The sequence below is a fragment of the Polypterus senegalus genome, chromosome 6, assembly GCF_016835505.1.
Source record: "Polypterus senegalus isolate Bchr_013 chromosome 6, ASM1683550v1, whole genome shotgun sequence".
NCBI classification, from domain to species: domain Eukaryota; kingdom Metazoa; phylum Chordata; class Cladistia; order Polypteriformes; family Polypteridae; genus Polypterus; species Polypterus senegalus.
Genome location: NC_053159.1, coordinates 147616055 through 147642071, shown reverse-complemented (window position 1 = coordinate 147642071; position 26017 = coordinate 147616055). Strand labels below are relative to the sequence as shown.

Sequence of the window (26017 nt, the reverse complement as noted above, 5' to 3'; positions counted from 1 at the left end):
ATGAGCATACTTCAGAACAATGCTCAAACACTACTCTGTTCCATGTTCCTGCCCCTTTACCCAGTCTTGCCAGTCTTGGATCGTCTCACCATATAAAGTGATCATAAAAATACAGCAAATCCAGAATATGCCCTGACATTTCATGTGAAGTAAAATTTAAAATATAAAGGAACTAACTGTTAACTCGTAAGGGTCTTACTTATTGCTACTACAAATATGGGCTGCTTTGAAAAAATAGTTTTAATAAGCCATTTCCTACCTTCTAACAAAACAGGCATTTGAGTTCCAAGCAAGTTTTATTCCATGGAGGCACCAATACCATCACTACAAAGATTAATAGCTCCAGAGAAGAAGCACATCAGAATGTCTCCTGGGAAAATCTGCCTAAGGTTTTGCGACAGTCATCTCTATGGAAGCTAGTATTTTCTAACAAGGACCACTGTGCCTACACATCACAGTGCTTGGACTGCACAGCTTATGAGAAAGTGTCAGAATACCTTAATTAAATGTGATAATTAAATAATTTTAAGTTCCACACTGCAGCAAAGATAAAAATAAAGAAGCTGTCTTGCATTGCTAAATTAATAAAGAAAATGTAGAAATATTGTACCTCTACATATCACTAAGAACACTTCAAAAGACTGACTGTTATAATGCTAATGTGATTCAAAATAGAATTTATAAAGCACTTAAAATTGGTTGAATAGTTTTAAACATTGTGTTATTAAACCATTTGCATTTGACATCTGGACACACTTCTATAAACTCTAAATAGAAAGGTATTATACATGAGTGCTTAGTTATTTCAAGCATAGTGTAGTTATATTAACATTCTTTAAAAAGTAATTGTAATGGGAGTTAAAAATATACTCATGGAGTGAGAGTAATGAACTGAGTTAGGGACTGTAAAAATTATTTTTTGTATTTATAATTTGTCATTTTTTGATCATTGTCCATAAAAATTCCCTTAAAAGGCAGGTTTAAACTGGTTGCTTAAAACCAGGAAGAAGCCTTCTGAGAGTATGCATACTTTGTTTTATTGTGAATTAGATATATAAGATTAGATTAGAACAACTTAACAGTAAAGCGACCTGGATGAGCTTGCTCTATTCACCACTTACCAGGTCTGATTGGTCAAGCTTGTTCTACTAAGAGAATATATGATCAGAACCAGATAAGATGGCCTCTACATGCAAGTTGCAAAATGACCTATCTCCGGGGGGCTGCAGTGGAGGGCTGGGTTGAAAAAAGTTTTCAAGGACATGCAGAGACAAAGGCAGGCTTGACCTAAGCTGAGTAATGCTTAAACAGGATTGGTCAAAGGACACAAGATGCCATGAGGCCTGTGCCAGGGCAGTTGGCCCTACACTATGACATCCCATTGGTCCAAGAGGCACATCAAGGAAGGACAAGACTGTCATAAATTCAGGTTAAAAGAGAAAGGCAGGGTCTCTGGCATTCCATCCATCCAGAGGCCATGTCAGATCAGAGACCAATCAACTTACTAAGATGAACAGCAGTCTAAACTCCAGGCAAGACAAATTGCAACCTATCCAGCTAATATTGGCATTACTTGCCATACTCATTACTCTGCTTCTATAGAATAAAAATAAAAGCATAAACCTTCTCCTACACATTTTTGGTTTATATAGGTTGTTAACCTACTAGGAGAATGAGGCTGGACTTGGCCAGACTCCAAGATCAGGCTGTTTCTAATGAGTTTGCATGCAGTTTGTGTGAGGAACTTACAGACTTGGGTGCGACTTCTGATCCTAATGTGATGTGGGAGACCTTCCATGACAAGACCCCGAAGGTTGCAGAGAGTTGTGTTGGTGTTAACAGTGTGCCCAGAGGGAGTTGTTTCTTGCAGGGCACCCCAGATATCATTGTGGAGAGTTGCAGCACACGGCTTTATGGCAACTCTGGTCTGTACTGGGAACTGAGAAGGATGGCTGCAAGGGGTCTGATTCAATGGCTAGGATGTTGGGAATCCCTGCAATTCCTGACCAAATCTTTCAAACAATGGAAGAATACGGATATTCTAGCCACCTCTAATGTCTATATATATATATGTAATATGTATATATATATGATGTGTATATATATGTTTATATATGTGTGTGTGTGTCTGTGTGTATAAACATATATATATATATGTATATGCCAGCAACACTCATGACAATGACAAAACAATTAAATTGTCAATCATGTTACGTTATTATTAAAATGTTTCCTTTTCTTTTTACTTCTCCGCTGCCAAACGCGGGTATTTTGATATATATATATATATATAGATAGATAGATAGATAGATAGATAGATAGATAGATAGATAGATAGATAGATAGATAGATAGATAGATAGATATGACAACAACACTCATATCAATGAAAAAACAATTACATTAACAATCATCTTACGTTATTTTTAAAATATTTCCTTTTCTTTTTCATAACTTCTTTAACACACTACTTCTCCGCTGCGAAGCGCGGGTATTCTGCTAGTTTTTAATAACTCAGTCAGTCATTTTTAACTGCTTAGTCCAGAACAGGGTGGCAGCGGGGAGCTGAAGCCTATCCCAGTCAGCATATGGTGCAAAGCAGGACCCTGGACAGGGCACCAATCCATTGCAAGATTTTAATAAACAATTGCAAGAAAAAAATAGGGTGTATAATCAAGGTAAATTGTAAGTGAAACTTAAAAAAATATATAAAAATCAATGTTAAATAGGGGGCGGCATGGTGGCGAGTGGGTAGCGCTGCTGCCTCGCAGTTCAGAGACCTGGGTTTGCACGTTCTCCCCGTGTCTGCGTGGGTTTTCTACGGGTACTCTGGTTTCCTCCCACAGTCCAAAGACATGCAGGTTAGGTGAATTGGCAACCCTAAATTGTCCTGTGTGTGTCTGGTGTGTGTGTGTGTGTGTGTGTGTGTGTGTGCACGCCCTGCACGGGGTTTAATTCCTGCTTTGCACCCTGCGTTGGCTGGGATTGGCTCCAGCAGACCCACGTGACCGTGTAGTTAGGATATAGCGGGTTGGATAATGGATGGATGGATGTTAAATAGGGTTAAATTTATTTAGTAAGGTTATTTGTGAAAGTGTTTAGTTGATATTTGGACTTCAGTCTTCACACATTATACACTTCACGTCAGCATTTGGCCAATTATTAGTAGAACATAAAAAGAGTTTCTGTTCTAGTTATGTGCACAAAATTTCTTGCCTCCCATTTCCTGTCATCCATCATTTACAAAGATTGTTGTAGACACGGAACACATGAAATGTATGTGTTCCAAATAACGATATATTATTTACCCTGTACAATTCCATGCACCTTACACCCAGATAAACAGACTTCAGCTGTGAGAAGTTGGTGTACGATTAAACCTCGCCGGTGCGGGACAAGATAGCAGGCTGCCTGCTGCCAGTGCTGATCGACATATTTGCAAAACAAAAGATGTTGATAAGGAGGTGCAAGGGAATTTAAGGGGATCTGGGATTATACTTTTTTCGCAGAGTTCAGGGATTCTAGTGTTAAGTCTAATGTTTCACAGTTGCGCTCAGGAATTTTCTTTATTTTTGTTCATACAACTAGTAAGCTTTTTTTGAAAAGCAGGAATCTAAAAAAATTAAAGTATGTTATGAATTAAATAATTTTTATTTCAACAACACCAAGTTTTCCCTTTACGCTGGTAGCAGTCAACATAATTAACATTAACTCTGACTGATGATGATAAGAGCCGAGTGGAATGCCCAGTCAGGACCAAAACTACAAACTAAAAACAAGGAAAAGTATGATTTGACTGCAGTGTTGCAAGATGTCCAACCTACAGCAAAGATGCAATACTGCTATGGACCTGTTGGTCACACAAACGTACACCAAGAGTCAGAGTGGCCTGGAAGCAGTTACTTCTGGAGGACAGAAGCAGACAAATGGCACTGAAACAACTGGTAATGCAATGAGTCGCTCAGTTTCACCAATGACAGCAAGGATGTTTTTGACATGGTATAGGCACCTCTGCTGTGTGTTATGGTGGACAGATATCATGGAAGCTGTCTGGCCCTTTGAATATGAACTGCATCACCTGAGTACTTAATGGATGGCCGCAGGGTGCTTCTGACCTTGGGAATAGATAGAGGGATCACAAAAGAAATGTTCCCAGCTTATGGCTTAAAGCTCTTTTCAGTGAAAAACTCAGGAAGCCTGGAGGCAAGCAGTGAGTAAAAGCTTTGGCGCAATCAAAAGCATGAACACAGCCAAGAATATCTTTGAGAAAGATGAATGTTGAGGAAAGTGGGTCAGCCACCCAACAGAAAAGACATAACTAACCAGTATAGGACAGCCTAAAGAGGCTTTAAGATTTCATTTTGTCTATTTTATTATTTTTTTTAATATTAATTCTATCCTAATGTGACTTTACTTGTAAAAAACACTATTTTTATAGCTTTGGTGTCCATAGTTTTCAGTTTGGGTTTGGGTAGAGCTTGAGAGCACTTCATCATTCATTAAACTATCAAACAGGACAGCCTACACACTGATCTAGGAAAAATTTTAAAGAATAACATACAAATACTATATTCAGAAACCTTGCCCTTTAACACAGAATATCTGAGAGCACGGTACAGTCAGTTTATGGCAACAATTTAATTTTCAGTACCCAATGCTTTACAAATCCGCCAAAGCAAACTTATTAAAATAAATTTAAAACAACAGGCAGCATAAAGAGTCTTGAGACCAAATGTTTTCTTCTATTCACACACTGTACTAAGGATTAAGAAAAGCAGGCACAGACATGAAAATATTCAGTATTTCATCACATATACACTTCTTCGTTCTTAAAAAATCATCAGAGTGTAATGGTGTATGCCATTTATCCACTCATCCATCCACTACTGAATCCACTTAATTCAGTTCAGGTTTATGGGGGAGGGTGTCAAGAATGAACCCTGGACAGGGTGCCAGTCAAATAGATTTGTATCCATTTTTAAAACTTTATGATCCCCAGCATACACCAGAATGAGTGTGAAGTGGCAGGGAGAAGAATTAGCATCTCAAATTCTGTCAGAGTACTTTCTGGAAAAGAATTGCTTATTCACAGTTAAGGGATTGTTATAGTCTGTGAACTGACAGGAATGTTTTAATGGCAAAACCAAGAGATGCACGTAAGCCAGAAAAGGATAAAAACTGGGAGATCAAAGAATACAGAGCGAAATGCCAAAGTATGACACAAAAATCAAAGCCCAAAACAAGCAAGGTTGAGTGCCAAATTAATGTGACAAAATCAAGAATAGAAGATTTCTTTTTACATTTGGAATCAGCAGTTTGGATAGTGAAGTGAACTTTTCATCAATTTTTAAACCTGACCAGGGGCCTCATGCATAACGCCATGCGTAGAATTTGTACTATAACATGATGTAAGCACAAAAGCGGAAATGTGCTTACGCACAAAATAATCCAGATGCATAAATCTGTCCGAACGCCAGCTCCCACATTTTTCCGCTACACAAATCCCGGTCAGCGTGAAAATTAACGCACATGCACGCGCCGGCTGCCCCACCCCAACTTCTCCCAGAATTACAACTCTTTGAATATGAAAATCAATATAAATAGCCATGAAGATCAGTGTTGTGTGAAAACGCAATGGCAAAAGCACGAGGGAAAATAGAATTTCAGCGAATACCAAGTGGAGATTATTAGGGTACAGAGGGAAAAACAGGCACACAGTGGGAAAAAGGCACAAAATGTCAACTTTAATCTCAAAATTTCCACTTTAATCAAGTAGTTTATTTTGTCATTAAAGTAGAACATCATAAACTTCATCTTAAAATTGTTTAATTCACTAGTTTCTCAAATTCCATCGTAACTAAAGTAGCACGTTAAATGCCTTGTTTTGTATTTGATCTTCTATGTTCTCTATGTGTGTGAATCACTACGTGCTTCTGGGCTTTCTTTTCCTCCAACAGGACAGAATCCATTACATTCATGATATTACAGCTCTCTAAATAATTAAAATACTGAGATGTATATGTGATATAATTTTCATGATGATAGGAGTTAAAGCGTTTTATTAAACATGGGAACACAATGGCAAAGTGATTGTTCATATCTCACACAAGATGTTTGCTGCACCATGCGCAAGCTTTGATAAAATACTTTATTATAGCAGTACTATTTCTTTCAAACGTACTAACCTCCAATTCCTGTTCTTACTTTTCTTTCTCCAAATACCCAATCACCATACAATCAGCTCCGTAATAGATGTTAAGCCATCTGTAAGCTTAGAACGCCGATTCTTCAAAACTTTTAAGGAACATTGAAATATCTTCGTAGTACACGTTTAATTATTCTAACCATCTATCCTTCCATTGTCGCGTCAACACCAGAAAGAATACATTGCGAGGTAGGAACAATCCGTGAATGGTGCGCCAGCGGCTCATTACCGCTGCGGCACTGTGTCCTCACATGTTTAATTATTAACAATATAGATTATTTAAATGAAGTTAAAGTTTTATCTGTATAATATAATAAACATATTTCATGTTAAAAATGAAAAATGATATCGTCATCATATGTAAATACGCTCTTTATAAAGTGGCTCAGGTTATGCAATATTATAACTGTATTGCAAGTTTACAGTGAGGTAATTGTACTTATAAGTACAAACAGTTCTACAAGGAGCACTTGATGGACTGATTGGGTGCGTTAATAGTTCTTGGGATGAAACTGTTTCTGAACTGCAAGGAAAGGCTCTGAAGCGTTTGTCGTATGAGTGCAGTTCAATAGACAGCACGGCTGAGGCAGCGTGTGCTTGATGCTGTATACCAATAATTCTCTTTCCGATCAGTTGCTGTACAGCTGTGATTCACACTCAGATACAGTGATATAAATAGTCTGAGTGGTGCAGTGAGAGTAATATGGAAAAAGATGATCTGCTGTGGCAACCCCTAACAGAAGCAGCTGAAAGAAGAAGAAGAAGGTGCAGTGAGAGTAACAATGCTGAAGCAGTTATGGTATTTGGAATAGTTTGACCATTCTGTGGACCATTATATTGTTACAGGTTAATTACAATCAGAGCATTAAACTAATAAACAATATGCGGCTAATTTCAATATATTTATAAAGCTGTGTAAGGGATGTGGATCTAAAAAAGAAAGGGTAACCACGCAGGAACAGTAGCACTGCTTTGACACTGGGTGCCGCCAGTCTACAAATCCGAGCGCAGAACTTGTGTACGGCAGGGGAAGAGCTACCGTGGAAATGCGCGTGGCTTAATACCAAGTTTAGGTTTTATGCATCACAATTTGAAAGTGGAAATGTTCTTATGCAACTTTTTGGTGCGTACGCACCATTTATACATGAGGCCCCAGGTCACAACCTCTGAATAGACACCCATGAAAATGTTTGCGCTGTACGAATGAACATTACACCAAATACAGGTAGCCAAGATGAAACAGCGTGGTGGCTATAGTTACAAAAAGATAATACAACATGTGGGCAAATTGACTGATCAAAAATAAACATTAGAATTGAAATCTCTGATCACGGAAACCTCTAAATCTAGTGCAAGATCGACTTAAATGAAGTAAATAAGAGGTTAACAATTATTAAGAAAAGTAATATCACAACAGTGTGGTATAGCGGGTCTGCAGCTTTGAATGAATGGCCAGTTTTTAAAATAATTCCATTTGGCCATGTCAGTCTCCATGGGCACACTCGTGCACCTGGGGGGAGTTGATGGGGTAATTGGGGAAAGTCACACCTGCACATGAGGAAGCAATCATTCAGAATTGCTTCATCGGCTTCCTGTGGTGCGTGATTGAGCCGCTGCACCCACGGAGCCGTATAAGTACAGGCTGGCATAATAGATTGGTAAGAGAAGGAAAATGAACTGAAAAGAGACACATAGAACAGAGGATAATAGACAGAAGGAAAGGCAGGAGTTGGAGTAAGTCAGCGCTTATTTAGAAAGAAGAAGGAGGTGGACGGGCATAGTGTCTCAGGAGGAGGCATGAGGTTTACCCCTGCTGAGAAGCCCGAAGCAGCAGTGATTGCTGTGCTCTGGGATGTCTTCTCATCGGGTGAAGCCTGGATTGGGAGTGGTGGGATTGGGAGCAGGGTCCAATGGAACACCGTAGATTGGACAGCGGGGACACAGGCCAGTTATAAGGAATGTCTGCACCAGTTGGTGTACGTCTCTCCATGCTGCAAGGCCAAGGAAGGATAAGCCAGAGAGGCGTCAGTTTGGAGAGGAAAGTTCCGGGGAATGGAAAATTTTAAACACTCCTGTCAGTATTTTAATTTAATTTTTAAATGAATTATATATTGACATTTTAACCTCCACTTCACTGTTGTTTTTAATAGGATTACTGTATTTACTAGCATTTGAAGCACTGCACTATGGATACTGTTTTGGATTTGTTTTTGTTTTAATAAAAGCACCTTTGCACTCTGCACCTTCTCCTTGCTCCAAGAGTGTTTTATCCTCATTTGCACAGCTCATCTGGAGGCTCCCAAAACTGGAAGAGGGAGCATGGAGCAGGACCCACACCATCACAAACAGGGATGAGAACTTCCCAAGTGGAGGAATTCAAGAATTTTGGGGTCCTACTCACTAGTGAACTGAGAGGCAATCATAAGATTAACAAATTAATCAGTGCAGGGGCTGTTTTATGAACTTTGTACTGGACCATGGTAGTGAAGCAGGAGCAAAGTCCTTGGACAAAGCTTTCAGTTTAGCCGTCAATCTACATCTTCACAGACAGACATACAGACAGACAGACAGACAGACAGACAGACAGACAGATAGATAGATAGATAGATAGATAGATAGATAGATAGATAGATAGATAGATAGATAGATAGATAGATAGATAGATAGATACTTTATTAATCCCCAAGGGGAAATTCACATACTCCAGCAGCAGCATACTGATAAAGATAATATTAATTAAAGAGTGATACAAATGCAGTGCAAGTTAAAAAATGCAAGGTGGAGAGTGCGAGGCAGGTATAACAGTCAATAATTTTGTGTAGTGTGGAATTGAAGAGTCACATAGTGTGGGGTCTCCTCAGTCTGTCAGTGGAGCAGGACAGTGACAGCAGTCTGTCACTGAAACTGCTTCTCTGTCTGGAGATGATCCTGTTCAGTGGATGCAGTGGATTCTCCCTGATTTACAGGTGCCAGTTCAGCGCCTGTTGCTCTGCCACAGATGTCAAACTGTCCAGCACCGTACCTACAATAGAGATGTGCTCACAATCTATAATTCATAAATATATAAATATAATTTCATAAATACAATAAATATATAATTCAGATATGCTCACAATCTGAAAACAATGATCAAAAGAATGAGACCATCACTACATGTAGCCAAAATGAGGTTCTCCTTGGAAAATGAAGGTTGCTTTCCCTACTCTCTGTTATAGAGTAAGCAGCTAAGAAATATGTAAGGACTTTGGAATGGAACCACTGCTTGTCCAGGTTCAAAGGAGTCACCTGAGGTGACTTGGGCATGTAGTTCAAAGTTGCGGGGAACAGAGTGGATGAAACAACCCTCACCAGCAAAAGTAGGAAGTTGCTGAATGCAATGTGCTTCACATTTATTCAAAATTGTATAAAAAAAAAGTTTGTATTAACCTGTCTTTTTTTTTTTTTTACCTGAGATGTTGCATGTGAACTTTGTTTTTGGATCGCAGATTTTCTTGGTGCCATCACAGTTCGTTTCATCACTGCCATCTTCACAGTCTTTGTCTCCATCACAGCGCCATCGCTCAGGTATACAAGCTCCATCGGTGTAACAGTGATATTCCTTTGCAGAACAGTCACCTACAGGTGGCAAAGCTGTGAAAAAGACCAGAATTCTAATTAAAGCAAAATTAGCATATCTGTAGAGCTAAGGACTGTTAGGATTGGCTTTCTTTTGTGAGGCAGTCATTTTCATCCAAAGTAACGCAACTCTCCAATCATAAAAGAACAGTATGTCAGGGCTTCAAGTCTCTCAGACGCACCTCATTTGAGCAGGCTAAAAAAGATACCTAACGCTTAAGAGCCCTGGTTACAAATCTCGATTATGATTGTCATTTAACACTGATGGCTGGGACTGACATTTCAATTTAAAGCCTGTGTTATCTTGCCACTGCTTGGCTGATCACAGAATAGCATTTACATATGAGGTTGGGGAAAAGTTGTGAGATTTCTTTGCCATTGACAAACTGTTCAAGCAAGAAGTAGCTAGCAGTTTTCACAAAGAAACCGAGGCTGAGGGATTGGGATACAGTCACATTATGCAAATTAGCAGCAAATGTAATTAATTTTACAAAACCAAGTGACAAAAGCTTTTAAAAAATCCAAATGGGGAAATTGAGGTCTTACTTTTACCGACATACCAGCTTTACTTTTCTATGTATTTTTAGAGCATAAATTAATTGCATAAAATGTTTAATCATATAAAAAATGCATGTACATATTCTGCACATTTATGCCCAAACATTTTTATTTATTCCTGGATTTATTTTTAGCTGTTCTGGGCCTCACAGTCCTCTTAATAGCCAATAGTTTTTTTTTTTTATTATTATAAGCATTCTTTAAATGAATAATTTAAACACTGGGAATGCTGGTCAAGTAGACTATCACCCATCATAGTCACCCACAGCCATGCCGATTTAAGTCACCAATTAGCCTAATTTGTGTCTTTGATGTGTGGTTGAAAACCCACACAAACATATAAAAACATACAAATTTCATACAGTGATCAAACCAAGATCTGAGCTCAGTCTCTAGGAGTTGTGAGTCAGCCATACTAACCCCTGAACCACCTGCATTAAGCAGTAAATAATAGAAAATACGGAGAAGAGCCCGTGGAATATTATACTTTTTGGTGCGGCAATTCAGGAACAGGTAAAAAAAGACTGGCTAGAAGCTAATAAAAATCATTTTTTTCTTGACAAGATGGTGAATTTCATCCATTTAAAATATCTTCTGTGCTTTGAGCTTTAATTATGGGAGATTAAAGGATTCAAATATAAAAGGATTTTCCTTAAAGCAGATATACAGGATTAGTCATCTTTTGTCTGACTAAAGGGAATATCAGAACTGGACAGCCCACATTCAAAAAAAATTAAGGATAATATCATTTTTTTCTAGACTTTAATGAAAAGAAGTCGGGTCCAGATTATACTTGTTAAAAGGGCTTAAGAAGACATACACAAGAGTGATGAAATATGGTTAAGAAAAGGCTTTCCTCCAGTCTCTCAGTTCGTAAAAAATAGATTATGTCTTGATTTAGTGCTGCCATTGTGCAGTTCATTATAGCATATTCTTACCAGGCTGACATTCGATGCTACAACATTACCTCCATCTACGTTGGGTATTTTCTGCACTGAATACAATAACTTTTAAATTAATTATGCACATGATGCATGTATTTATTTATTCCACTGTTACACCTGGAATATATGTTGTGCAGTTTTATAACAAAGCTGTTTGTAACCAGCTGCTCTAACATTGCATTTTCTATCAATAAAGTGTTATGTATGTGGATATCTGAATGATCAAATCCGATCACTGAATGTGCCTTGGTACATGCTGCTGTAATAGAAGGACAAAATGACAGAAATGTCAACACAGATTTGTCATCAGGTACAATGGGAGTGGGCAGCAGGGTGCATCTCTACTTTAAAAGTGGAATACACACTGGTAAAAGGTGAGTGAAGTGAGCCATATATGTTTAAAGGGTGTCACCAAAGTAATTACTAAATAATAATAATTCTTTACATTTATAAAACACATTTCTCACTACTCAAAGTGCTCTCCATGCAGGGAGGGCATGAAAACGTAATATGGGCAGATTGTCAGACAACAGCACTTCTTCCTCCTCTTTACTTCATTTGTCTCCTTTTTATATGTCTGGATTAAATAAACAACAAAACCACATAGTCTTTGATGCACTTTGTTCAAAGTTTAGGTACCCCACATCACAATGGTAAAAATAAGATTACACTGGCAAGAGCTACTGCCAGCAGCACTAGATGCAAGGCAGGAGCGAACCCTGGAGGAGATGTCAACCCATCATAATGAAAAAAACAGACCTAACTTTTTTTCAATGAAAAAATAAATCAAAGGTTGGAAAACAAAAGTTTCAGCTTAGAGAGTCTTCATTAGATTTGTGCTTATAAAGGAATAAGCAGAGAAGATATTCATTTGGGCAAGGGAGCAGAAAAGCCAGGGGAGATAAAAGTCCAAAAGTGGTGAGATGAAGAGACAGATTAAAGGGCTAGTCTATTTTTCGGGAGGAATGTGTGATTCACATCATACAAAAAGCTTCATTTTTAAGTTTCTTTATTGGAAACCATGTGAAAAGGCACAGGTGAAAAGATTCAGTATGTGTGGTTATAATCAAAAAGATGTAAAAGTTCCACAACAGACTTGGTGAAGTCTTTGATCTCAATATTTCAGTTCCCTAAAGCAGTCTACAAGCCTTCTTCTTGTTTTATTGTTGTAAATTGCAAAAGACATTTTACAAGAAAGGATGTACCAATGTCCAATGGAGAGAAAAAAAATGAAACCTACAGAAACTTTCTTTAAGTTGAGGACGCCCCACTGTACACCCTAAATGCATGCTATAAGCCAGAATGGAGAAAGAAAGAACAACATGTAATTCTATTGTAGACATTGCCTGGACTAATAATTAGATGATAGAGATGAAATTATATCAAGAGAAACATTAATTTTCTATAGCTCATTGTTCAGTTTCCAGGGGCTTATTGTTTAGGATAAAGATAATGAGTGGCAGAAAAGAAAAATGACTGCTAGTGGCACAGTTGGATCAATGAGCCATATTGATGTTACCCCTCAGCCATTTGTTAGGTACTTACAATGAAATGAACTAAAGTGTGCATTTTAATGAGTTTTACCGGTCAGGGGTATGTTCTTCTTACTTTTGATCATGACTACAGGCATTACATCCTGATTCAGGGAATATTTAATCCATTGCCCATTATGACAGTCCCCTCTAAAAAGAATAGCAATGGACATTGCTGGACCTTTATTAAAACAATGTCAGTTTCAACTTTCAATATATTTAATTTATCCTTGCTTATGTGATATCTCAAAATGATTCCACATCAGAAACCTGTTGTCAACAATACAGCGGAAGAATTACTGCTTGTATTTTCAATGTAGAACTTTGGAAATTTTGTAAGATTAAGGCAGTCCAGTTTGGTTGAAAATAATGCACAGTCATCGTCAGCTACTATGGATAAAACAACAGCAGACAATATTACAGTTTCTCAACTGTAGTCTGATTTCATGAAATATTTACGATTAAGATGAAGATGATGAAAAATGATGGGGAATGAATCATGTAATAAACATTTAATCTACTTGTCCTCAGATTATTCTTACAAGGAAAATCCAAATAATCTTTCATGTTTGGTTATCTCCATTCCAGATCAGGAAATACTTGGCAACAGGAAACAGGAAGAAGAACACACTGCCTTAATGCTTAAATATCTCCTTTTTCTTAACTTGCTAAATGAGATTTTTAGGATTCTGGACAGCTACATTTTATTCTGATAGTATGTTTGCCTTGTGTGCTTATTCCTTAAAAAGCCAGTAACCAGCTCTGGTAGGCACACTCCTGTGACATACCCCTGTATTCAAAAAAACTCCAAAATGTAAAGTTGTTTCAAAAAAGGGGCACTTTGAGAGGGTTAGAGAGAGGGCCTGACTGTAGGTACTTTATCATGAACCTTTATGCTCTGTGTGTTCTTGCCGTCTACTCTTTTATGGCATTGAGTAAGTGTTTATGTCTTGCAGTCCTCTCAAAGGATTATGTTTTTCCACATTGGCATGTTCATAGCCTGTAAAACTGTCAAAGGTCTCTGCCTCCCAGAGGTCTAATGTGTGACTCGCTCATCCACAATGTCCCACCATACTCCTTCTTGGTCTTTCTTGCCTTAGTCATTGGCAATCTTTTGTCATTCAGGTACTTATTCACAATATAAATGCAGCCAACAATTTGTACAGAAGTATACTTTTCCTCTAATAGTCTTCATATTCTTTCTTATTTTCTCAATTTTTAAAATTTTTTCACTTCATACCGTGAAGCCTGCATGATTCATTTTTTTAATTGTTTTAATCCATTTCTCAGTCTTTGTTTTTTGACTCAGTCTGATGTTACAAGTCAACTCTTACATTACAGACCTACAGCTTTGACTCTTTAATCTCTGACTACATCTCATTTGTCTTGCTGTACTCAGCTTGTACCCTTTATTACTCAAGCAGTCAATCAGTCCTTTCAGTTTAGTTTAGATTCTGCTGCCTTCAGAGTCTTGCTAAAGGAGTTCACTTCTAGAAGGAAAAAAAAATCTTTATTCACCTGACTTAAACCTCATTCTGCTGATGAATTATTGAACTCTTAATAGTATCAGAGTAATTAATGATTTTGACACCTTAATATCAATGAACTGTGACATGTCAGCTTGATAGATAGAACAGCTGCCTCGTGGGCCAAGCACACTGGGTTTGAATCTGGGGCTCAAGCAGTGTGTGTGTTTAAAGTGTCTGTGTTACCCCCGTATCAGCAAGGGTTTTCCTTTGAGGAATATGGCCGTTCTCCCACATCCACAAAGGTATGCATGTAAAATAGGTGCTTAGTATGACAATTGTTCCCCTAATCATAGAGTTATGGGTAAAATGGAGATGAAAATTCCTCTACAGATGCCATTGCATGTATATTTTGCTACAGCAAAGCATCATTATAAACATATAAATGTCATCTCCATCCCTGAAATAAACTGACTGGTCCAATATAATCACAGTATTTAAAGCAACTTAAATATAATAATTATCTTTAAAGTCTCCATTTATTTTAGAAAGTATTTGAGCTATAACTTTCATAGTTTTCCAGGAGACCATTGGTTCTGATGTTGTTCCTTCTACATGTCTTCCAATGCAGCTAATTTATCACCAAGCATTTTGCATTCAAATTCTACAGCAGTTGCCTTTTTGTCAGTGGCAAATGTTGATTGTTCAACCACTTCAATACGAGTCGTAAACGTTTATTTAACATCTTCCATGTGATCACCATGTTATTTTATTTTATGCTCAATTTTGCTTGTATTTTCCTGCATTTTTTCATTGATACTTGCTAGAGTTTTATTAAGGTTTACACCAGATTTATTGTTTAAATGTACCTCCTGATCATTTATTTCCTGAAGCAGCTTGTTCATTCTGCTGTCTATTCTAGTAAGATTTCTGCCTGTTCTTTTGTGTATCTATCTATCTATCTATCTATCTATCTATCTATCTATCTATCTATCTATCTATCTATCTATCTATCTATCTATCTATCTATCTATCTATCTATCTATCTATCTATCTATCTATCTATCTCATCTTTTCACTTGTGTATATCTTCTGTTTCTCTCAAGAGTACGGTAATCATTGCCTTCAGCTCAGATAGCTCATTTCAATGTTCTCCGTGGTCCGAGAGTGGAGATACATAACCTGTTAGAGTGGATTCCACTGACTTGCAGGGGTGTTGGTAGCAGTTGACTGCAGGGATAAACAAGACTTGCTAGGTTCCAATTTCCTGCCCGAGATCAGTGAATTCTCATCACCTGCCTCACTTGCTGTTTTGCTTCGACTAGAGCATATGCTGCAGCGAGAGGTCCTGGCCGATCCATTCCTTCACCTGTCTCTTACAACTCGGTTCATCTCTCACAACAAACAATAAAAAAAAAAATGTATTTTCCATCATTTAACGAAAGTCTAATTAAAATTTTAATATAATCAAATTTGAGAGACTTTTATGTTTTGACTTTGAATTCTGTCATCTTTATGTTAATGTTCTTAAAGCCTACTGTTACAATTGTGCCATTGACTTTTTAATTTAGTTTTATACTGCCTTGTGTCAGCCTTCTTTGTTTTATTAAAAATGAGATGTGTTACTTGGCTTTTTCATCAGACAATGGACTTCACCGTTGACATTAGAGTGCGACTGGTTAATCAGGAATTATTATATAACTAAGTGCTTTGTTGTAGTGGTTAAGGCTTTGGACCTAGAGCGTCAAACCCTGAGGTTAAGGGTTCAAATCCTACTATTGACACTGTGTGACCCTGAGAATGTCACTTTATCTGCCTGTGCCCCAACTGGAAAAACAAACAAAATGAAACCTTTTCTGTCTTGTCATGTTGGCTAAAAGCATCAGTAAAATGTCAAGTAATAATAATAATAACTAGCCAACCCGCGGCATACCATACGCCGCATAATCAGGCCGTTTTTTTAATGATTTTTAAGCACAGGGAGAAAATTAACATTTGAAAAACCGGTAATGTAATAAATCAGCAAGAAAAGCAAAATTGTAACAATGCACGGAACGAACCAACACCCAATTGTCCGTGACTGAAAACTGGCGGACCGTCCTTGCACCTTCTCCTGCCAGACGGAGGGATGGGGGTGCACGGCGCGGAGTCTGGAACGGGAGGAGAGGTAGGACGTCCATTCAGCTCTGTCTGTCATGCTAGTCTGCTGATTTCTCATTCAGTATGCACTGCCCGCTCATGTGCCCACCTCCAACTCGTCACTTGAATCGTCTTCTTTACACAGTCCAGATGTACCTGTGACTGACGTAGACTTTTCATTGCTCTGTGCGGTTTTGGCCGCTCTTCTATATATAATCCACCAAAACAACCGACCACGGTAGTAGCTAGGTGGGAGGGGGTGTGTACAAAGGGTTGGGACGCAACAAGTGGGAGCGTATGAGTCACACTTAGTGGGAATTCCACGGTTTGCAGCCCGAATTGGGTTCAACCACTTACCCATGCCGGGTAGACACACGCTCAATGTCATGCATAATTATTTATTGAATGCTAAACACTTCTGGAAAGACACGGTTGTCTAAAACGGGTTGGTGTGAGAATACAACAGTAAGCGAATGAAAAGATGGACCTCTGGAGAGAATAAAATACAACAAAATAGTGAACCCGCGGCATAACAAATGCCGCATAATTATTTATTGATGGTTGAACACTTCTGGAAAGACACAGTTGTCTAAAAAGGAAGGGTTTGAGGATACAACAGAAAGTGAATGAAAAGATGGAACTCTAGACTTTTCATTGCTCTGTGCAGGTTTGGCTGCCTTTCTATATATAATCCAGCAAGACACCCGACCACGGTAGTAGCGAGGTGGGAGGGGGGTGTGAACAAAGTGCAGGAGCATCTAAGAAGACGCATGTTTGTAGCAGATGCAAATAGCTGTATGTAGCGTGTAAAACAGTTTGCCATGGTGCACGCGGTCGTGCGTCGTAACCGAAATGTCGGTTTTTAAAGATTGCTTACTTCATTGTGCTTTAACCTCAGTTGTAAAGGATTATTTTAAGGATCCCATGGGATACCCCTCGCAAACTGTTTCACAAGCTGCATATGGCGATTCACCTCCACGAGAAACATGCCTCTATGAACAGTCAACGTAGCTCGGAGGTGCATGACATGCACATGACATTAACCTGACCTACACTGCATGTGCCCTCTACGACAGACGAATATAAATGACGCCATTTTTTCTGTGTTGTCACGCCCGAGTTAGTGGGCGTGGCCCTGCAAGTTGTCGTCGTATCCAATGGTCTTGGAGTTGGTGGCCGTGGCTCCTTCCTGCGCGCGCCATAGGTGTCTCACTTGTCGGTGGCTTAGTGAATGCATGCCCCTTGAGGCGTGCTTTTCATGGTTGTCTTGCCTTTACATGGGTGTCTTGCCTTAGTGAATTATATATATAGATAATAATAATAATAATAATAATAATAATAATAATAATAATAATAGATCACTAAAGTTGTTTACTCTTGAACATGCTATACACATTTGTCCAGAAGTAAAACATTTCTACTTTAAATTAGTTCCTGCTTTTTCTGCTTTTCCTAGTTACTTGGGTTTCATTGATGGTAATTGCAAAACACAGTTTTACAGGAAAGTGTAATCTTTGGATTTGAAATGGGCAATTGGTAGGAATAATGTGAAATCTGACAATACTGTATATTATTGTTATTTGAGGTTTTACGATTTTTATTTGTTTATGCTTATTGAAGTACAATATCTATTTTCGTGTTTTTCATCTGGTGTATGTAGTTCCTATTTAAAATCAGCAGATGTAAATTTATATGCAATGCAGTGGTTGAAGTGGGCATACCTAACTCCTGCTACCCTATGTATTAAACCAATGTATTAATGTTACACTAATGTATTCATGTGGAAAGTGCAGTGTACAGAGCATTCGCCTATTCAAAATTCAAGTGGCACCATTTAAGACCAATGTTTCTCCCTTGGAGTCAGCAGCACTGTAATCAAGGAGCATGGAGGGGGTGTAACTCTACGTGACTTGTTTGCTTTGTAAGCATATTTACATTAAAATTAACATTCCACAGATTTGCACGAATCTGCATTTCATACAGATGCAGCTGTAGTAATATGGTGTTGTACCGTGTTGACCATTATGGACGCAATGAGAAGTCAAGCAAAATGACACCTTTAAACTGCTTGAAGAAGGGGCCTGAGTTGCCTCAAAAGCTTGCATATTGTAATCTGTTCACTTAGCCAATAAAACGTGTCATTTTGCTTGACTTCTCATATGCAGCTGCAGACATTCTGTTGACTGTAAAGTATCTGTCAATCTACATAATTTAGTCTCTTTTGAAAATTTTACCCAAATGTCTATTACAATATTATCCAGCTCAAATATATACAACAGAACTGTGCCCTCTGCAACAGTGTAATGATGCCAGGAAACTAAATTGAAACTGAGAATGGCATATTAAAAGAATAGTTTAAAGTGGGCAAGCATGTGTAATCACTTAGAAGATTTTCATATATATACAAATTATATATATATATACACACAAAGCTTTGAAGTATAGAAAGCTACATTCAGATACATTGGGCTTTATGCAATTTATTATTATTATGTTTATGAGTATAAGAACAGCTTTGGCATGTTTGTGATGACCATGTTCAGATCAAACTATGACTGCTAAACATGTTTTTTCTCAGTGAATTTCAAAAGCAACAGCCACTTAAACCTTTCAGAGATGAGTGCCTTAACTACTACATGTAAACTGCTCAAAAAAATTACAGGAACACTTTGAAAACACATCAGATCTTAATGGGAAAAAAAACATGCTGGATATCTTTACTGTTATGGATTGGGTAATATGTTTTGAATGAAAGGATGCCACATCGTTTGATGGAAATGAAAATTATCAACATACAGAGGGCTGAATTCAAAATTTGAAAATCAAAGTGAAAAAATGATGCTGCAGGCTTGTCCATTTTGCTGAAATTTCATTGTAGCAAACCAAAATCGTACTCAGTAGTTTGTATGTGGTTGTATGCATGCCTGACAATGTCGGGGGGGCATGCTCCTTATGAGACAATGGATGGTGTCTTGGGGGATCTCCTCCCATATCTGGACCAGGGGGTCACTGAGCTCCTGGACAGTCTGAGGTGCAACCTGGCACCGTTGGATGGACCGAAACATAATGTCCCAGAAGTATTCTATTGGATTCAGGTCAGGCGAGTGTGGGGGCCAATCAATGGTATCAATTCCTTCATCCTCCAGGAGCTGCCTGCATACTATCGCCACATAAGGGCCGAGCATTGTCATGCACCAGGAGAAACCCAGGATCCACTGTAACAGCACATGGTCTGACAATGGGTCCAAGGATTTCATCCCAAAACCTAATGGCATTCAAGGTGCTGTTGTCTAGCATGTAGAGGTCTGTGCGTCTCTCCATGGATATGCCACCCCAGACCATCACTGACCCACCACCAAACCGTTCATGCTGAACGATGTTACAGGCAGCGTAACGTTCTCTACGGTTTCTCCAGACCCTTTCATGTCTGTCACATGTGCTCAGGGTGAACCTGCTATCATCTGTAAAAAGCACAGGGCACCAGTGGTAGACCTGCCAATTCTGGTATTCTATGGCAAATACCAATCGAGCTCCACTGTGCCGGGCAATGAGCATAGGACAACTAGAGGACAGAAGGCCATCAGGCCACCCTTATGAAGTCTGCTTCTAATTATTTGGTCAGAGACATTCACACTAGTGGCCTGCTGGAGGTCATTTTGTAGGGCTCTGGCAGTGCTCATCCTGTTCCTCCTTGCCCAAAGGAGCAGATACTGGTACTGCTGATGGGTTAAGGACCTTCTACAACCCCGTCCAGCTTTCCTAGAGTAACTGCCTGACTCCTTGAAACTGTCCTGGTAGACACTGCAAACCTTCTGGCAATGGCACATATTGATGTGCCATCCTGGAGAAGTTGAACTACCTGTGCAACCTCTGTAGAGTCCAGGTATCACCTCCTGCTACCAGTAGTGACACTGACCATAGCCAAATGCAAAACTAATAAAAAAAATAGTCAGAAAAGATGAGGAGGGAAAAATGTCAGTGGCCTCCACCTGTTAAACTATTCTTGTTTTGGGGGTCATCTCATTGTTGCCCCTCTAGTGCACCTGTTGTTAATTTTATTAACACCAAAGCAGCTGAAACTGATTAACAACCCCCTCTGCTACTTAACTGACCAGATCAATATCCAGGAAGGTTCATTTACTTGTTGCTATACTCTCATTAAAAAGTGGTCCTTTCATTTTTTGAGCAGTATATATTGTTCTGATCTTTCATACTGCGATATTCAGAAAGTTGATCATTCATTACAGATGTTCTGTTCAGCATCTTTAATCAAACAAACCTATAAAAAAGTTTGTAATTGGTGCTGATCAGACATGAAGCCTGGAATTGTTTAACCCATCTGAGTCGATTATTAAGTCTAACTCGATTATGTATACAGAATACAGTGAACAAAAAAAAAAAAAAAGTGAGTTTCTTCTACTTTATTACTCTTCTTGATTGTGTGACTTTAATGTTCTTGTTATATTTCACCTCCACATGAATATTTCTTCTGTTAAAATACTTAACATTTTTATGGTTAAATTTAGCATTATTAGCTTTACTTCCCTAGAATGTTGACATTTGAAACATATCTTGTAGTGGGCATACTGTCTACCTTAATATCATGTGAATGTGTTCCTTCTGATTTTCTGTTGTAATGTAGGCTTTAATCCAAGTGTGGTGAAAAAATTGACATGACTTACAGGTGAACTCTCAGGGAAACAGGAGACTTTCATTACTCCAAAGCAACAAACAAGACTGGCATTGTAATGGCCTCATTATGACACACTTCTGTAGGGTCACTTTTTCATCTGTTTTTTTGTTAAGATTTGAGATAAATATTTAAAGAATGTAGATTTTATACAAGGCACATATCTAAATGTTCTGTAATCTATAATACATTGCAATGAGCTTTTATTTATGTATTACATGAGTTATCCATAGTTGCCAGAGTGAGAAAATTCAACGATAATTACAAATTATATATTACTTTATTACCCATAAACTTCTTGTACCTAGAACACAATTATCTTTAGTAATGGGAAGTTTCTTTGCATACTTGAAGGTTTTTCCTTCTGATACAAGAAATAATGAATTGCAATAAATATCAATGGAGACAACATGGGTTTGCTTGGGGCAGCATGGGACATAGACGAAATAGTGAGGAAAATATTTGAAGTATGAAGCTTCAAATTTAGAGTTTATGGCAAACAAACAATGCTGTGCATAATGAATTAATAAATAAACAAACAGAGATTGTTATTTATAGATGGTTCAAAACATTAACATAATAATTTCTGCCTTACTTTATACCTCAAATGTCATCTCCTATTATGTTATGATATATGCAATTCTCTTTCCAGCTCTTTCAGTATAAAGCATAATATTTAATTCGCTATTAATAGGTTGATATTAGTAATGCTTGTTCAGAAAAAGATTAAACATTTACATCAAAAAAGTAATGCAATTTACAGAGAAATAGTTATGCTTTCTTCCTTAATGTTGGCAGCTAATTCAGCACTAACCTGATCCTGAGCAAGTTGTGTTAGACTCATCACTAAAATCACCACAGTCATTATCGCCATCACAAGCCCAGTTTTCTGGTATACATCTCCCATTTGAGCAAGGGAACTTAACATTTGAACATGAGTGAGTGCATCCAAGCTCATCAGTGCCATCTCCGCAGTCATCATCTGAAAGAAAAATCACATTCAAATATTAGAATCAGATGTACATAAGGAAATCATTTAATATGAACTATTCTATAGAAAACTGTGGTGGGCTGGCACATTGCCCAGGATTTGTTCCTGCCTTGTGCCCTGTTGGCTGGGATTGGCTCCAGCAGACCCTTGTGACTCTGTGTTAGGATAAAGCGGGTTTTCTTAGACAGCTAACAGAGTACTTTAATATTTTGTGCTTCTTTCTAAGTCTTCTAAGGTCTTAGGTTTGAAGCTGGTGGTGGTGACTACCTGCATGTTCTTACTGTTTTTTCTCAGATACCTCAAATTCAATCCACATCTCACAAATATGAGAGTGACTCTAAATTTGCCAGGTTGTAAGTGAGTATGAATGTGTAAACCATCTTGCCAGGATTTAACATTTAAATTTGAAATGTCCTTTAGTGGGCAGCTTGGTGGCACAGTGGTAGCGCTGCTGCCTTGCAGTTAGGAGTCCTGGGTTCACTTCCTGGATCCTCCCTGCGTGGAGTTTGCATGTTCTCCCCGCATCTAAGTGGTTTTCTTTGAAAAGATGCAGGTTAGGTGCTTGGTGTGTGGGCCCTGTGGTGGCTGGGATTGGCCCCAGCAGACCCTCGTGACTCTGTGTTAGGATAAAGCGGGTTGGAGAATGACTGACTGACTGTTCTATAGAAAACTAACACTTAGATTGACAGGGAAGTGCAAACAGGGCATACATCTTTTTGCTGAATAGAAACAGATTAAGAAAATAAATTATTTGGTGTTTGCCAACCCAAATAACAAAACAAAGATGATAACTAGATAAGAAGTTTCTGTGTTGTGTCATATTAATTATTGGTTATACAGTTTCAATTCTACAATTTGAACAGTTCAGTTTGAAAGAAAAGTACAGATAATGTTTCAGTTCTTTAAAGAGCAGAAAATCCTCATTTAAATCTGCGAGCTTATTCCTCCCTATAGGATTGAGTAATTTTGTATATACAGTACAGGCCAAAAGTTTGGACACACCTCCTCATTCAATGTGTTTTCTTTATTTTCATGACCATTTACATTGGTAGATTCTCACTGAAGGCATCAAAACTATGAATGAACACACAGGTGAAATAACTGAAAACATGTTTTATATTCTAATTTCTTCAAAATAGCCACCCTTTGCTCTGTTTATTGCTTTGCACACTCTTGGCATTCTCTCAATGAGCTTCAACAGGTAGTCACCTAAAATGGTTTTCACTTCACAGGTGTGCCTTATCAGGGTTATTTAGTGGAATTTCCTGCTTTATCAATGGGGTTGGGACCAGCAGTTGTGTTGTGCAGAAGTCAGGTTAGTTGGACGATCATTTATTTTTCAACAGGACAATGACCCCAAACACACCTCCAGGCTGTGTAAGGGCTATTTGACCAAGAAGGAGAGTAATGGAGTGCTGTAAATGGTCATGAAAATAAAGAAAACACATTGAATGAGGAGGTGTGTCCAAACTTTTGGCCTGTACTGTATTTTTGACACTGAGTGTCTTAAGATATTTTGCTCCCAGTGACGTGAATGTTAGGTAGACCAACACCTTGTCCAGGACTGATTCCTGCCCTGTGCTCAATGAAGAATACTATGGTTGGCCTTGGTGTCAGTTACTCCAACACCCCATTCTGATTTAAATACAGTAATCCCTCCTCGATCGCGGGGGTTGTGTTCCAGAACCCCTCGCAATAGGTGAAAATCCACGAAGTAGAAACCATATGTTTGTATGGTTATTTTTATATACAGTATTTTAAGCCCTTAGAAACTCTCCCACACTGTTTATAAATATTCTCCGCACAGTTATAAACCCTTATTTATCGCAGTTAATCCGCTCCAGACAGATAAATGAATTTCCACGAAGTAGGATTCTTTATTTATAAATCTAATATTTTCGCAGTTAGAGAACAGAAAACCTGTTTATGACCTTCTAAATACATTTTTTAACATTATTAGAGCCCTCTAGACATGAAAAAACACCCTTTAGTCAAAAGTTTAAACTGTGCTCCATGATAAGACAGAGATGACAGTTCTTTCTCACAATTAAAAGAATGCAAACATATCTTCCTCTTCAAGGTGCGCGTCAGGAGCAGAAAATGTCAGAGACAGAAAGTAAAGTAAACAATCAAAAATCAATAGGGCTGTTGCACTTTTAAGTATGCAAGCACCACCTCCGTCAGGAGCAGAGAATGTCAGAGAGAGAGAGAGAGGCAGAGAAAAGCAAACAATCAAAAATCAATACGTGTTGTTAGAGCTTTCAAGTGTGTAAAGCACTGTGCGGGAAGCATATTGTATATCATTGAGGAGTTTTATTGAATACGTAATACGTGCTCTGATTGCTTCTCAGCCATCCGCCAATAGCGTCCCTTGTATGAAATCAACTGGGCAAACAAACTGAGGAAGCGTGTAGCATAAATTAAAAGACCCACTGTCTGCAGAAATCCGCGAACCAGCGAAAAATCTGTGATATATATTTAGATATGCTTACATTTAAAATCCGCGATGGAGTGAAGCCGCGAAAGTCGAAGCGCGATATAGTGAGGGATCACTGTATGTGTGTTTGATAATGAACACAGAATTGGCACATACAGGTATGAATGAAATGATGATTATTACCTTATCTTTACTCCAACAGTAAATAAATGAGTAAAAGTATATTTTGAGATATCCAATGTTTCTGTGAGAAATATTAATCATCTACCAAGATCACCTTTCAGACACTTAGAATTTCTGGATTATGTTCTGAAAGATTTATCAGTGCCAAAAAAAACTTGTCAATTTAAGGCGGAATCCTAGAGCTTTTAAAATAGTGGCGCAACCAGTTCTGTGGCAACTTCTGTATTGAAGAAAACTGTCATAAACTTCTTATTCCAGAGACTATTTTAATTCTGGATGGATTTCATCTGATACTGACAAATCAAGTGGAAAAAGGTAGAAGGGGTTGTGGTAATTTTTGTGAATGAGAAAAGATGTAAAAGTGAGCACATTACAATTACAACTAAGTTACAATCCAGACAAGAAAATACTAACTGTCTAAATGTGCCATTGTTACCTGCCAAAGGATACAAGTTACATTATATTGGTTATTGTTTATGTTCCTCCCCTTGCAAACACAGACTCAGCGACAGAAATGATTAACTCTTTTACCAAGCCCCGAATGATGAATCATTCCAACCATGTAGTTATGTGGTGACTTCAAATGTGGGGCTTTGGAAGGAACAATGAGAAACTTCCATCAGCATGTGTAATGTTCCACTTGAGAAAACATCAAGGAGGACCTGCATTATTGGAATGATGCCTTTAAATTTAAATCTTTTGCACAACTTGACAGATCTGACCACAATCTGATCCATTATGCTTTCACCTACAAGCCTGTTATGAAAGACATCAGTCACTTTTTTATCAACGCTTTTTATGAACACTTCAGATTACCAAAATTGTCTTGGTCTGGAGTTATGGGAATATTTCTTCAATGAATCAATGCAAACTTTGTTAAGGGCTAGCCCAGAGCTTGACTTATTATTTGCTAAATATTCACTCTTCTGAATTGAGGATCTTTAATCTGATCAACTGAACTGATCTGTTTTTTTCCATTTAAATTTGTATTGAATGGATTCAGGGTGGCATGGTGGTGCAGTGGTAGCACTGCTGCCTCACAGTAAGGAGACTTGGGTTCACTTTCCGGTTCATCCCTGCGTGGAGTTTGCATGTTCTCCCCATGTCTGCATGGGTAATCGAAAGACATGCAGTTTAGGTGCATTGGCGATCCTAAATTGTGGGTGTGTGTGTGTGCCCTGCAGTGAGCTGGCGCCCTGCCCAGGGTTTGATCCTGCCTTGTGCCCTGTGCTGGCTGGGATTGGCTCCAGCAGACCCC

At 38.4% G+C, this 26017-nt stretch overlaps 1 protein-coding gene across 1 annotated transcript in view; it reads right to left on the bottom strand.

Annotated features, from left to right (window-relative positions):
- Positions 1–26017, bottom strand: part of LOC120530667 (low-density lipoprotein receptor-related protein 1B-like) — a 1848048-nt gene that overhangs the window by 760451 nt on the left and 1061580 nt on the right. Inside the window, exons 21-22 of the mRNA XM_039755091.1 lie at positions 21963–22130; positions 9652–9834 (exon numbers count right to left, since the gene is read on the bottom strand). Of these exons, the coding sequence (XP_039611025.1) occupies positions 9652–9834; positions 21963–22130 (351 nt within the window). The remainder of the gene's footprint in view (positions 1–9651; positions 9835–21962; positions 22131–26017) is intronic.